This window comes from Corythoichthys intestinalis, chromosome 11, assembly GCF_030265065.1.
Source record: "Corythoichthys intestinalis isolate RoL2023-P3 chromosome 11, ASM3026506v1, whole genome shotgun sequence".
In the NCBI taxonomy this organism is placed as follows: domain Eukaryota; kingdom Metazoa; phylum Chordata; class Actinopteri; order Syngnathiformes; family Syngnathidae; genus Corythoichthys; species Corythoichthys intestinalis.
The window spans coordinates 19,042,476-19,057,822 of NC_080405.1; the positions used below are offsets into that span (position 1 = coordinate 19,042,476).

The following is a 15,347-nucleotide window of genomic DNA, read 5'->3' on the forward strand; positions in this document are numbered from 1 at the left end:
ACAAAAGATGCCCAATTCATTTAACATTGCCGGACTGGCTGTAAATGCTTACGTTTCACTAAATAATCAATGCCAGCACTACCAGTAATAAAAAGATTGGACGTGTAGTGTCGTCAATGGCAGCCAATGAGTTAAATGAGTGCCCGATAAAGGGTTAAGACCAGCCTGATTTTTAAAATGAATCTATACGCGTGCACATGGCCCTAACAGTGTTTCCCAACCTTTATTAAGCCAAGTGTTAGAAAAATCTCACAGCTCAGCACCAAACAAATACATCAGAGAAAGTGTAAGGCTTTCCTCAATTAACTCACAAATGCGCTCACTCAATGCAGAATCTGGGCCTGTTTAGTTGAACACAAAGCCATTCTGTTGTATGAATGACAATAAGGGAATACATAAGTTGATTGGACCTTGAGCATTTCATCTTGTCACTAGCTCATTAACAAACACTGATGAATATAGATACATTATAGTGAATAAATACTGATTTTCAGACTACACTGTTGAAAAATGAAATAAAAAAATGGGAAAACCGTAAAATACATGTGAAAATCTCAAAAGAATGGCAAATTTTATGGTAGATATAATGGAAGAAAAAAATCCATTTGTAATGATTTTATACTGTGATCTAGAGAGATTTGACAAAATAATGGAAACCCCTTAAAATATTAACAAAAACTACTTTAATACGATGTAGGTTCGCCTTTTGCGGCAATTACAGCCTTAATTCTGCAAGGTATTGATTCATATAACTTGTGAAATGTTTCCAAAGGAATTTTAAGCCATTCTTCAGTTAGAATACTCTTTTAAAGACGATGGCGGTGGAAATCCACGTCTTAATTGAATCTCTCAAACTGACCATGAATGCTCAATAATGTTGAGGTCTGGGGATTGTGCCGGCCATACGAGATGCTCAACTTCATCAGAATATTCCTCATGCCATTCTTTAACAATTATGTTCAATGATTATGATGCCAAAATGGTAGGTGTTTCCATTGTTTTGTCCAAACTCAGTACATGTAATCAGTCTTCATGGTGGTGATGATGTCGCTGCGATCCTTCTCTTGTTCACTCCCTTTCCAACTGGGATGTCAATCAACATGTGCCGACTACCGAGCTACTGAAGACTATTTGAAGAAGTGTTGTGCATGTCGAAGGTTAGGAAACCCTTAGTCGCTGAGAATTAAAAGCGCGTATCGGCAGCTGGATGTAGACTGGGCTGTTTGCTGGGCAGTCAGCACGTTCAACAGATCGATGGTTGGAGGCTGTAAGATGATGAGAAAGGGAGCGCAGTGATGTCACCGTCAGATCGGTTACACATACAGTACATAAAGTGTTGTTCAGCAAATTTGGTTCATATCCCAGAGTGCACAGGTTAATCTGGTAATGATGTCGGGAATGACTGCTTTCAAGGCTTATCAACTAATGCGCACAATATCATCAACGGTTTCACCCAGAGTCCGATTGGTTTTCAAGGTGGATGCCCTATTTTGTTTCCGGCTCGTCCGCGGGTACTTCCGGTTGAGGGTACTGGAAACGGGCTGGGTCATATAGCTCGTCGAGAGGGTTGTAGGGCTGGGGGGCGTAGTAGTAGGGGAAGGGGTTGCCTTTCTTCTGGATGAGCGGAGGAGGCGGCGGCGCAGGTTCCTCCACAGGTTCCTCCTTCTCTTCCACAGGTGGGGGCGGGGGTCCCATCACTTTACCCTTGAGGGGTCTGGGCGGGTGGTCGATCAAGCAGTCGGGGTCCCAATACGGGTCGCAGTCGTACTCCATGCCCTTGAAGGAGCGAATGGGGGCCGGCAGGGGGGACTTTTTGACCAGGATGGGCGGTGGCACAAACCTCTTCGGGGGCGGCGGCGGCTGCGGTGCCACGGCTGGAGCGGGTGGCGCCTTCTGGGGAGAGCAGTGAGGGTGGTAACGGGGGTCACAGAGGACAGGAACGGCGCCAGTGGGCAGGTACACGATGTGGGGCTTGCACAGGGGGTCCTTAGTGTTGCACAGGTAGAGGACGTCGGCCTGGGAGATGGTGGGGGCACGGGGAAGGGGAGGGGGCGTGGTGGCGGGTGCCTCTGTGACCTTGGGGATGCCTTTCATTGGCGGAGGAGGTGGCGGAGCGACCACCTTGCACTTCTTGTCCGTGGTGGGGTCGCACATGATCTGGGGGACCCCCAGCTTGTTCTGGAAATACGAGGCGTTGGGACCGTACGTCTGCTCCAAGTGCCTCATCTGCTGGTACAACATCCTCAGCTTGTCGATTTCATAAAGCTGAAGGACGGGCAACGAACAGTCAGTCAACATTTTCATGAAATGTCTATAATAACACAGGTGTCAAAGTCAAGGCCCGGGGGGCAGATACGGCCCACCATGTCATTTTGCGAGGCCAGCGAATGTATATCACGTACTACAACTTCATGTTGTTAAATTTTTTTTTTGTAGTCCTCAGTGAATGACCGACAACTACAGTAATCAAATTAGAAAAACAAATAAACAATTATTTATTTATTATTTACTATTTTTTAATGAAAAACAACAAATGAATACAGTATTTACGTTTTTTCTTTTTTCTTTTGTTTTTAAAAAATAACAAAATTGAAAAATTAAATAAATAAAAATAAGTGAAATTTTCCTGTTTTCCCCAAACTAAAAATGATTATTATTATTATTTTAATTCTTTATTTCTGGTTTCTAAATTAAAAAAAAAAAAAAAAAAACTAAACAAAAATGACAAATATATGAGGAAAACGTTTGCCATTATGAGGCTCAAGAAAGATGATTTGGACCATTTTTAGGTCAACAAAGTCTCTCGAAAATTCATCAACTATCAAAATAGTTTAATAATCCATTAGCTGTCGATTACATGATTGATTGTGGCAGCTCTAATTGGAGGACTTAATTAAACAAAAATAACAACAACCTCAATAACCAAAATAACAAATTTGAGGTTGACAGCCCTGGTCTAAACCATTGGTCTTAATTCATTGGCTGCCATCGATGGTGATAGATGTCCAATCGCTGTCAGCCCCTCCCAGTTCAAATAGATTGGACATCCATTGCCATCAATAACAGCCGCCGAGTTCAAATTTGTGTGTGCCTCACCCCTTCAGTGTGTCCAATGCTGCTGTAGTATCGGTAGTACGACTGGAAGTCCGGGTTCCCTCGGTACCATTTGGGGTCCAGGTTCCTCTTGGGCCTGGAGTGGCTCAGAAAGTCATTGGCCTTCTCCGGATCGATACCGACGTCACCGACGGGAACCAACCCTGTTCAGAGAGTGGAGGAAAGAATAATGAATAAAAAGGCGAGGAATGGATCTATAGTGGAGAAGTTACCTTCCTTCTGGATGGCACTCAGCAAAGATTTGGCCTCCAGTGAACCTGTGGAAAAATAGCAAGATTACAGTGCCAATATTTGAATGCGTATGGAATGAAACTATTTTACCTGGAAGCCATATTAGAGCGCTGAGTGCCCCCAACAAACACAAAGAGGAAATCATCTGGACCCCTAGGGACAGGAATTGGAAGTGAGTAAAATCAATAAAACAAAACCTATTGGCAAATGTTATGTGTGGACTGACACATACTTGGTGTACTGCCAAAACCATGAATTTTCAATACCTTTTCAATTTTATTAGTTAGCATTGTTAGCATATTCCATTAATAAAACTTGAAATTTTCAAGTGTTAATCAATAATACATTGGTCAGGACGTATCAAGATGTATTCAAATCAATGGTGTTACCAGGATGCCAGGTGTGGGTGGGGGCAAAAAAAAAAAAAAAAAAAAAAAAAAAAAGCTACAATGCTCAAATAGGTCGAAATCCAGCGTAAGGGCTACTACACCTTAAAACATGTTTTGTTTTCTCCTTGAGATAACTATTGTTGTGGTTTGGTCCAAACAAATGGTAAATGGTGTTATACTCGTATAGCGCTTTTCTACCTTTCAAGGCACTCAAAGCGCTTTACACTACATTGCCATCTAAGAGTTGATTTGATTTTATTTGACTTAGAACACATCCATAACTGAAAAGAATGGACATGCAGGTAACAATGTTCTTTTTAGGTAACCTATTGTGGTTCACTGGTTTTATTATTATTATTAGTTATTCTTTGTTCCGCAGCCCCTTTGAACTAAATTTGACCCCCTTAGAATGCCTCAAAATGCACCAAAACTTTAATCAAATGTATTTTAAAAAATCCAAATATGCGTAAATGTGTGTAGCACCCCATGGAACAAAACCAACATTTCATTTTTTTTTTAAAGGTGAAAGAGGAGGAAACAACGCAAAGGTTAAAACTTAGAATTCATCAGTAATATATGAATGGGATACCATACGCGGTGCCCAGACTGCCGTTAGTAATACATCCAGTTTTCTTTGGGTGGGCAGAACGTGTCCGTGGGTGGGCACTGCCCACCCCTGCCCCCCACCTAGTAAAGCCCAATTCAAATTATCAATTGGTGAATAGCTATCAACTTCATTTCTTTAAAAAAGGCTATATATATCTACATCGTTATTTTAAAATGTATATTTTAAATTAACTTTTTTCCCCCCTTTATAAAATTGTTTTAAAAAAATCAGGGACTATCAAAACTCAAATTTCCCACTCCTTCAAAAAATGATTAAAATTTTTCATTTACGCAATCTGATTTTCCCTGAAAATATCCTTAACAATTGTAGTCAAATATATCTGGCGGAAAACATAGACAAGGCTGAAAAAGCAGTTACTGGTCTTGCACCCCTCTTTGAAATAAACTGCTGTATTTTAAGCCAAAACAACTGTTGTGTTTGATAGTACAGTATGTCTAAATGGTGCCATAACAGTTTCATGCCGCATTAAGCCCTGAATTATTTTTAATTTGTCCGTTTTACCCTGGAGACCCCCGTTTACAGACACCACGCAACCGCTTTTGTTTTAACCCAGCCATAAAAAGGTAATTAATTATATTTATTATTCGAAATGTCTATCATTTTTAGCTTAGAATCATTAATTGATGTCTAATATTTAGTTTAAAAAAAAAAACGACCTTTTAAAAGAATTCACTCATATATATTAAAGTTTTAAACAAATTACGTCGCAATGAAAAAAAGTGTCTGTAAATAGGTCACGGATATCTACCTCATAGGTATCACTAAATTGTATTTTTTTGTTAGTCGCATTTTCCCCAATATGTTAGATGATAAATAATCGATCCAAACAAAGAAAAATAGAAGACGTTTAAAAGGGTAAATATTTGAAAAAGAAAATCTCGACCACTCCTTGATGTCTGTGATTTCTGCATTGTGACCCTTGCTATATTATCTTGTTTCATGCATAAAATCCCCAAAAAGTCCAGCAGTGGCCATTCACAGCTGTCTTGAACTCTGGGAGACATGCTACACGGAGTTTTTGTATCGCAACAAGGTAAGTACATAATAATATCTCATTAAATCATGGTGTCTTTAATTATGCTCTCACCTCGAGTTAGGGTTTAAGGCGTTACAGTTTTTTTAATGTCGTCATGTGCAAACATTTTCTTCCCCCAGAAAATTAAGATTTTAAGCTTTCCAATGATGTATCACACATGCAGATAGGACAATTTTGAAATTTGGCCAAATTGGGCGTCTCAGAGCGGAACGTCAAGTCACCTAAGTGTTTTCAGCTATATACATATTTTTCAAACCATGCAAGTTAATGAACAACTTTTTTCTTTTTGGTTCATAGTTAAATTATGCATGAGTATGTCAATACATTAAAAAAATAATAATAATTTAAATTTGAAACTTTTCAATTAAAAAAACTACTTAAAACTACTTAAGTACACTAATGGATTTCTAAAAAGGTATATATATATATATATATATATATATATATATATATATATATTTTAGCTTTTCATTTATATAAAGTTTAATAACTACAGTACTACAAAAAACATTCACAAGCGTTTTTTTTTTTTGAGAGAGTGAAGAGATAGAAATACAAGGAATATTTATCAACTACTCACCTGGTTCAGGAAGCTGTCCTCACAGCTTTCAGTGTTCCAAGCAGGTTAAATAGTGAGACAGGGGCACCCGAAACCTTGAACGGCGATCCAATAGGCTCCCTTCATCATTTTGGACCAAAACCTTTTTTGCCCACCTCCCTTTTTGTGAATACACTTTTATACATAGAGCCTTTGGCAACAATTAAAAAGAAGCTTGTAAAGGAAAGGTGGCCATTAAAGCTGAGACCCCTGCTGGGAAAAGTGCAGCTGGGAGGGAAAATGCTGCCGACTAACATGATATCCTTGCCAAGAAAAGAAGGAAAGGAGAAAAATCAAAGATGACGACGTCATGCTACTTTAACTTCATAGGCCAAAAGCCAGCACCAAAAAAGGTGCTTATTAGTTCGTGGACATGTGATAATACTTGCTTGTAATGCCAACATTTTCCCTCTAAAACAAGGATGGGCAGCTTATTTGCGGGCCTCGACACAGCATTCGAGCCTTTGAAAACAAGAGCGTGCAAACTCTGTTTTGTCAAATGCAGAAATGGTTTTCAGAACTACTGGTCTAAATTAAGGGGTTCCGATTTTGACAAATAGTTATCCCTCGTTTTTCGCAGTTAATAGTGCCCAGAACCCGCCGCAATAAGTGAAAAACCGCAAAGTAGCGCCCCGCCCTGCCCCACCCTTTTTTTATTTTTTTTTACGTGTGTTCAATGTATTTATTCAGATTTAGCATTGGAAAGAGATACATATAAGACATGTTTTTTCCCTAAGTATAATTTTAAAAAAAGAATATATTGTGTGGTTATCCTTCATCGTTTGTTCATAATTCACCCATGGAACTAATGTGGGGTATGTTGTGTTCTGGGTGGGGGGGATTCTGTGTCGTGTGTGTTTCCGGTAGGGAGACAAAAGATTCAAGAGAAATGAGCGGCCAAATATGGCAACGCAAACAACTCTGCGAGCATGAAGACTCACCGACATCATCCGCTACAATAAAGATTTTAATAAATATTTTTCAAGCACTTCAAATGTAATAATTATGATAAGTTTTAAACATGTTACTGTCCCACTGAATTATTCTTAAAGTATAAGGTAGTAGAAAAATGCTTGGTTTTATTAAATGCTTTATTGAGTTAGTCCCCTCAAATCCGCTCAAGCTGCTCACTTACACACAATGAGTTGCCACAGCAACTGTTTATCAAGTTAAACAATGATTGACGCATGCGGCGCGTTGAAGTTTGTGTCTCTGGCAAGTTCAAACCCAAACAACAATCACTGTTAACTTTAATAAGCTACTCCAGTGCACTGCCTGACGAACAAAGAGCAGGGAGAGGGAGGGTGAGACTACGCAATCGGCTCGGGACAGCTATTCTGTATTTTTTTTTTTTTTTTTTTAATTGGAAAAAAAAAAAAATCTGCAATGGACTGAGGACGCTAAGTTTGAAGCGCAAAGTACCAAAGGATCACTGTAGGCGGCAAATCGTTATTGAATTTGGCAAGGTTCTTGATTTATCAGTGCTCCAAATAGGCCAACTCCCAGGTCGAACCAGATTTAACCTCAAATAAACTAATACAGAATGTGATGGAATGATGAATCCTATGATTCGATGATTTAGGATCAAATTTATATCTAATTAGTAGCTACAGTGTTCCTCCTGGAAAGCACAAATTAAAAAACAAGTTTTTAATTATTTCCTTTAGCACAGTCGTCTCAAACTTGCGGCCCAAGGGCCAATTATGGCCAGTGGGACAGTATTTTGCGGCCCCCATTTGACATCCAATCGTATTATTAGTAGGGCTGTCAAAATTATTGCGTTAACGGGTGGTAATTAATTTTTCAAAATTAATCACGTTAAAATATTTGACGCAATTAACGCACATGCCCCGCTCACACAGACTAAAATGTCAGTACAGTGTAATGTCCGCTTGTTACTTTTTTTGGCGCCCTCTGCTGGTGTTTGGGATCCAACTGATTTTATGGGTTAGTACCATGAGTGAGCATGGTGTAAATTATTGACATCAACAATGGCGAGCTACTAGTTTATTTTTTGATTGAAAATTTTACAAATTTTAATAAAACAAAAACATTACGAGGGGTTTTAATATAAAATATATAAATTGTACTAACATTTATCTTTTAAGAACAAGGTTTCTATCCATGGATTGCTTTAAGAGAATGTTAATAATGGTAATGCCATCTTGTTGATTTGTTATAACAAATACAGTACTTATGTACCATTTGTTGAATTATATATATCCGTCTTATCTTTCCATTCCAACAATAATTTACAGAAAAATATGGCAGATTTTATAGATGGTTTGAATTGCGATTAATTACAATTAATTTTTAAGCTGTAATTAACCCGATTAAAAATTGTAATCGTTTGACAGCCCTAATTATTAGTGTTGCCTGCACGTATTTTGCAATGGGCAACAAAGATTTAGAAAATATTTCGAACAAAATAGAATTGACGGAACAATTAATAAAGTCATTTCAATAGTAATACATTTCAAAAAAGCAAGGTGACTTTAAATGATTTAATTAACTGAAAAAGAAAACAAATTTGAATAACAGTGTGTACTTTTGTTTTACAACTCTCTTGTGACCTCACATCACTTAACTCTTTGGCTGCCATTGATGGCAATAGAAATCCAAACCCTTTCAATTGAAAGGGACTGAAAGCAACTGAGCCCCTTTCAGTAGAAGGATTGTTGGTCAATTACCGCCAATAGTTGTTTTCAATAACGATTTCCCTCTTTTACCAATTCCCACAACACATACTCTGTGATCTAGGCTAGCAGTGACTAAATTAAGCCAGGGGTTGGCAACCCAAAATGGTGAAAAAGCCATATTGGACCAAAAAAAAAAAAAAAAAAAAAAAAAAAGTATTCTGGAGCCGCAAAAAATTAAGTATACAGTGGGGAGAACATGTATTTGATACACTGCTGATTTTGCTGGTTTTCCCACTTGCAAAGCATGTAGAGGTCTGTAATTTGTATCATATGTTCTCTTCAACTGTGAGGGACGGAATCTAATACAAAAAAAAACTGAAAATCACGTTGTATGATTTTTTAAAATAATTAAATTTGCATTTAATTGCATGAGATAAGTATTTGATACATCACAAAAATCAAACTTAATATTTGGTACAGAAACCTTTGTTTGCTATTACAGATACCAAACGTTTCCTGTAGTCCTTGACAAGGTTTGCACACACTGCAGCAGGGATTTTGGCCCACGCCTCCATGCAGATCTTCTCCAGAGCCTTCAGGTTTCGCGGCTGCTGCCGGGCAACACAGACTTTCAGCTCCCTCCATAGATTTTCTATCGGGTTCAGATCTGGTGACTGGCTAGGCCACTCCAGCACCTTAAGATGCTTCTTACGGAGCCACTCTTTAGTTGCCTTGGCTGTGTGCTTTGGGTTGTTGTCATGCTGGAAGACCCAGCCACGACCCATCTTCAGATCTCTCACTGAAGGAAGGTGGTTGTCAGCCAAGATACATAGCCCCATCCATCCTCCCCTCAATACAGTGCAGTCGTCCTGTACCCTTGGCAGAGAAGCAGCCCCAAAAAATGATTTTTCCTCCTCCATGTTTCACGGTTAGGATGGTGTTCTTGGGGTTGTACTCATCCTTCTTTTTCCTCCAAACACGATGAGCCGAGTTTAGACCAAAAAGTTCAATTTTGGTCTCATCCGACCACATGACCTTCTCCTATTGCTCCTCTGGATCATCCAGATGGTCAGTGGCAAACTTCAGACGTGTCTGGACATGCACTGGCTTCAGCAGCGGGACCTTGCGTGCGCTGTAGGATTTTAATCCATGACGGCGTAATGTGTTTCCGATGGTTTTCTTCGAGGCTGTGGTTCCAGCTGTCTTCAGGTCATTGACCAGGTCCTGTCGTGTAGTTCTGGGCTGATCCCTCACCTTCCTCATGATCAGTGATGCCCCACGAGGTGAGATCTTGCATGGAGCCCCAGAACGAGGCAGATGGACCGTCAACTTTTTCCATTTTCTAATAATCACTCCAACAGTTGTTACCTTCTCACCAAGCTGCTTGCTTATTTTCCCGTAGCCCATCCCAGCCTTGTGCAGGTCTATTATTTTATCCCTGATGTCCTTACACAGCTCTTTGGTCTTGGCCATTGTGGAGAGATTGGAGTTTGTTTGTTTGAGCATGTGAACAGGTGTCTTTTATACAGGTAACAAGTTCAAACAGGTGCAGTTACTTCCGGTCATGAGTGGAGAACAGTAGAGGTTCTTAAAAAAGAACTAAGAGCCAAAATATTTACTAGTTGGTAATTATCAAATACTTATTTCATGCAGTTAAATACAAATCTATCTAAAAATTATACAATGTGATTTTCTGGATTTTTGTATTAGACTCCATCCCTCACAGTTGAACAGAATTTATGATACAAATTACAGACCTCTCCATGGCTTGCAATTGGGAAAACCAGCAAAATCGGTAGTGTGTCAAATACTTGTTCTCCCCACTGTATATGTATTAAAATGAAGGCAAAATATGCTGTATTTATCTCTATTAGCCTACCATCAATGACTAAGCTGGTTACCAATACATAATGAGCCGCCTTAAATGTTTATTTGCATTTATGTTGCATCCTATAGAGAATGACGCACCACGTCACACCTCTGTTGTACAATGCCTCCTCATGTTTAACTTTATTGCAACATAAAATGTTTCTCATCCTGCAGAAACCATATTTAAAAAAAAAAAAAAATCCCTCTCCCATCTTCAAACATTTTGGAAAAAGCTCCTGGGAGCCACTAGGGCAGCGCTAAAGAGCCGCATCTTGCTGACCCGAGTTAAGCAATTAACTTTCCAATCGATGTTCTCCGTCCCGGAGAGGGTTAAGTCTTATATAAGTCTCCCAACCTCACTTTCTGTGCAGATTTTGCGGCTGTGTCGCACAAATCAGGAAAATAAGAGTGCAATAACAAGATTTTGAGCAGAGTAATAACGTTAAAATACGTGGTAAATACTCTCCATTTACAGTAATTGTCAAATCTACTTTTGACTTAGTTTTCGTGTATTTATATCAGTATCGTTTTGCCTGTCTGAAACCATATTGTACTAGGATACACAACTGTTTGTCAATTTTAACTTACCAAAAATATTGCCTTGCCAAATTCTGTGAAGTATGGCAATCATGCAGCCAGGACATTGCGGAGTACGTAGAAGTAAACAGATGATTACTTATATCCTAAAAGTCGAATAAGATGTTAAAAATGTTTTTTGCGAAAATCCGATGGATCGTAAAACAAGCCTTGACAGCTACATGTAGGTTCCTGGTTGGGAACTTCAATTTGCAAGTTAAAAACACACCTTAATGTTTTAGAATGTGTAGTTATGAAGTTTACATTAAAGTTAAAAGAACTTCAACATCTGTTTTTTGAGAGTTATTAGAGGAAAATGTGCTGAAGGGCATTTGAACCAGACTCCTAAATTTAAGGTGTAATTGGTAGCTGCGACCACACAAACTACTAAGTTTCCTGTAAGCAGCCATTTGACCAATCCTTTATACATAAATGCAATGGGCGAATGATGCATTTATTATAATTATTCCTTACAAGATAATCAAAGTTAACATTGCATTACAATGTGCAAAAACTGTACAGAATGTGGGGCCAACATATTTATAAGCAGAATTCTTAAAAGGGGGCCAATTGAAAGCTCATCTTTTTCTACAGAAAGTTGAAGGAAAATTGTGTCTTCGCGAAGCCCTCAGACAAAGGTGATGCGGGTGCGAGCCTGGTTGATCTGCCACACATTGAGCTCCTCGTATTCTTCCAGAGCCTCCTGGAACATGGCGGGGGTGAAGCCCCGCGAGACGCAGCGCTGCTCTGCCTCTGACATGCGCACCACTCCGCCGGCGCCTCCTCGGCCCGCCGCGCCCTCTGTGGCCAGCTCTCGCACCAGGGAGAAGATGACATCGGCCGGGCGCTGAGTCCTGCGGACAAACAGTAGGCAGTGTCAGAACCACAAATTACTCAACTTATAAGACCAATCCAATTTAACGGCATGATAACCTGTACAGACAAACTTTAATCGACCTTCTCTACACTTGCGAAGGCCCAACTGTTTAAAGTGACCACTATTTTTTGAACTATACACTGCACACACCAATTTTGAGAAGAAAACATTTAATTCACATATTAGCCGCACCAGACTATAACCCGCTGGGATATTCACACCTAAAGACTACAGTCACAAAAATATGATTTTCTACTCTATATCGATATTCCAAGAAATATTTGACATGCCGCTATACATTAAAAAAACTGTCATTGACGATAGAAGCAGGGGCGGACTGGTAATCTGTGGGTTCTGGAGGATCACAGAACGGCCGGTGGCCGCCATTTATTATACATCACTTTTTATCCCCCCCATCCTCTGATTATCTACAGTTCGCATCCAATCCGACAGGTGGCAGCAATGCGCCTGGCTGTTCACTGCAAATCTGATAGAAGAACGAAGAAAGCACAGAGAAGCCTTCATTGGTTCCTTGTGGAAGCAAAATAGCGACGAGCGTTATTGCACAATATGGATGGTGGTGGCAAAAAAGGGTGGCGCAGAGAAGGTTAGGGAGAAAATTAAAGAAACTGGAGAGCGAAGCATTAAAATGTCATAAGTTGACAAATATTTTCGCAAGCAGCAGTCTGGCTGCAACGGCCACGTCGGGTAACAACAGCCCAGCTCCCGGCGATGTTGAGAGTGGGAGCGGCAGCCGCTCTGACGTGCAGCCGGTGCAGGGAGAGAGAAAAGAGAGAGGGGGTAATGACAAGCTGGTGGAAGTTCCCCAGACACCAGGTAGCTACATTTTAAATGAAATAAATGACAATTAAAGGGTTAGTGCCAGCTAGTCGATGTACCCGTTTGCAATCGTGTCAAGTTACAGTATGCGAGTCCAACTGTCACTCTCCTAAGAAAATATATTTTAGCTGTAAACAATGCATGCACACACAGCAGCAATATTAATTCAGAAGAAATATAACAAAATATTGATGAAATGAATGGTTTTACTTGAAAGCTTAGGCAGTTAAATTGATATGATATATATTTTTAATCATTTATATATCGTTTTGTTTTCTGGTTAATACTTTCCAATGAAGGTTATGTATTCAGGATTTGTCTTGAAGTATTTTCATTAAAATTTTTTATTTGTACCCCGTTTGCAGACGTCGCGAACCGCTTTGGTTTCAGCCTAGCCATAAAAAGTTATATTATTCAAAAAGTCATTTTCATCAATCAATGACTGATATTTCGTTTAAAAAGCGACTTTAAAATATGCAAGTGAATAATTTTTTAAACTTAAATTACGTCACAATGAAAAAAAAAGTAAATAAGTCACGGATATCTACCTCATAACTATCGCTTATTTGTATTTTTTGTTACTGTTGCATTCCCCCCAATATTTTTAGATAATCGATCCAAACAAACAAACGAAAAAAAGTTTAAAACTGTAAATATATGAAAATCTCAACCACTCCTTGATGTCTGCGATTTCTGCATCGCAACCCTTGTTATATTACCATGTTTCACCCCTAAAATCAGTCTGTGGCCATTCAGAGCAGTGTCTTGACAGTCTGTGATACATGCTACATGTGAGTTTTTGGAACGAAAAGAGGCAAGTACGCGATAATACCTCGTTAAAATCATGGAGTCTTTAATTATGCTCTCATCTCCAGTTAAATAAACAGCAAAACCTTTTTTTTAATTAAATGCCCTCCATTTCAAATTTTTCCTTCACCCAGAAAATTTCCAATAATGTATCACATTTTGAAATCTGGCCAAATTGGGGGGTCTCAAGTCACCCGAGTGTTTTCCACTGTATATTAAAAGTCATGATACCTTGGATAGATCTATCACTACTGTTAAAATAAGGAACTGCCTTTGTTTTGTAAATGGGGCCATTACTGATGCACCGCTGAGGGGCACGTGAGGAAGACTACTGGCTATCGTTTTAAGCTGGAGTTATGCTCCCGCGTTGCGGTGACGGCACAGCGACTACGGTGTCATTCGAAGATTCTCCGTCCAGGTGACGCTTTCCTCTGTAATTCACCGCCAAGCCACTAGAGGGGTGTGGCGTTATGCTTGTACAGTTTTGGGGCAACCTTGTTGACTTGTCTAGTTTAACGGAGAAAAAAATAAACAAGTGGATCTTCAGCTCATCAACATTGAATAAATGTTGATCATACAAATGTTGGGGCGCAGGCGATGCACAAGACTGTTTCGAGGCTGGCTGTTGAACTTTTGATGCTGCATGGAGAGTTCTAGCCTGGGGTGGAAACCAGCTAGCTGTGTTGGTTAGCTTCAAACTGGCGTCGACCACTGCATCCAGCGTTTTGTCCGAGGTCTGCAAAACCCTCCAGCCCGATTTATTTGCCGTGTTCTACAACCAGCCAGTGGGAAGCCATAGCAGATTTCTGGAGTCTATGGAAATTCCCAAAATGCGTTAGCAGCCTTGATGTTAACGTTATCATATAAGCACCGAGGCACTCTCAATCAGTGATAATGTATCGTGTGTGAACAGTCTTGTTGAAAATTAAACATCAAAACAACTCTTTTTGACACCAAACCTGTGCTTTATTCATATACTTGAAGTGTGACACGTAAATAAGTCAGACTCCCAGCAAACATATGTACACAATAAATGTTGAAGTGAACCAACCAAAAATATAAAAGTGATAAAAAGCTGGCAGTTTTCAGCCGACTGGGTCATCGCTTCGTGTGGCCACTCGATTCCAAACACACACACACACACACACACACACACACACACGCACACACACACACGTCTCGTTCTTCCATTTTTATTTATTTTTTTTTTTTTAATTCAATTGCTGGCTGACCTCCAGAATCTCCTCCCACAAACTGCTTGCCATTTGGCAATCTTCATAATGTCTTGATGAGACACTGTAGAAATTGCCGTACTTGCTCTTCGTTGATACTCTCGTCGACTTGGTCCATTTTTGCGTGTAGAAAAATTATGTTTGACAATGCCGTTGATTTTGCGCTGAACCGGAAGCAACAGTCTGAGCGGACCAATCAGAGAGGCTACGGCAGAGGGTCGTAAATCAGGTCTTCTTTGACGGTGCAGGTCTGACGTGGAAGCATAACTGCCTTTATCCTGTACTGTGTTGGTTTAGGAGGGAAAGGGACTTGTTTTTATATAGCGCTTCATCAACCTACAGTAGGCGCTTAAAGCTGTGAGTGATTCTAATAAAAACTGTTAAAAGCGAACAGTTGTCCATAATTTAAGATGTTTGTGCCAAATTAACTTTCAATATGTACTGCATGCCATGATCGTCGACGCACTTGTGCGTTTATCAAAACTGAAAAACAAAACATTACAAATGAAGA

General features: G+C 39.7%; 2 protein-coding genes across 2 annotated transcripts in view; both read right to left on the reverse strand.

Moving 5' to 3' along the window:
• Positions 1–276: 276 nt before the first annotated feature.
• Positions 277–6,046, reverse strand: LOC130923893 (uncharacterized). The gene is made up of 5 exons (XM_057850011.1): positions 5,979–6,046; positions 3,436–3,498; positions 3,327–3,371; positions 3,097–3,257; positions 277–2,265 (listed from the first exon to the last, which is right to left on the reverse strand). Exons 2-5 carry the CDS (start codon positions 3,488–3,490, stop codon positions 1,486–1,488), a joined length of 1,041 nt encoding a protein of 346 aa, XP_057705994.1. The 5' UTR covers positions 3,491–3,498; positions 5,979–6,046; the 3' UTR covers positions 277–1,485.
• Positions 6,047–10,543: 4,497 nt separating this feature from the next.
• mcm7 (minichromosome maintenance complex component 7) overlaps positions 10,544–15,347 on the reverse strand; it is a 41,390-nt gene continuing 36,586 nt past the window's right edge. The window contains exon 15 of the mRNA XM_057850006.1: positions 10,544–11,934. Coding sequence (XP_057705989.1) covers positions 11,709–11,934 — 226 coding nt within the window. The 3' untranslated portion in view covers positions 10,544–11,708. The remainder of the gene's footprint in view (positions 11,935–15,347) is intronic.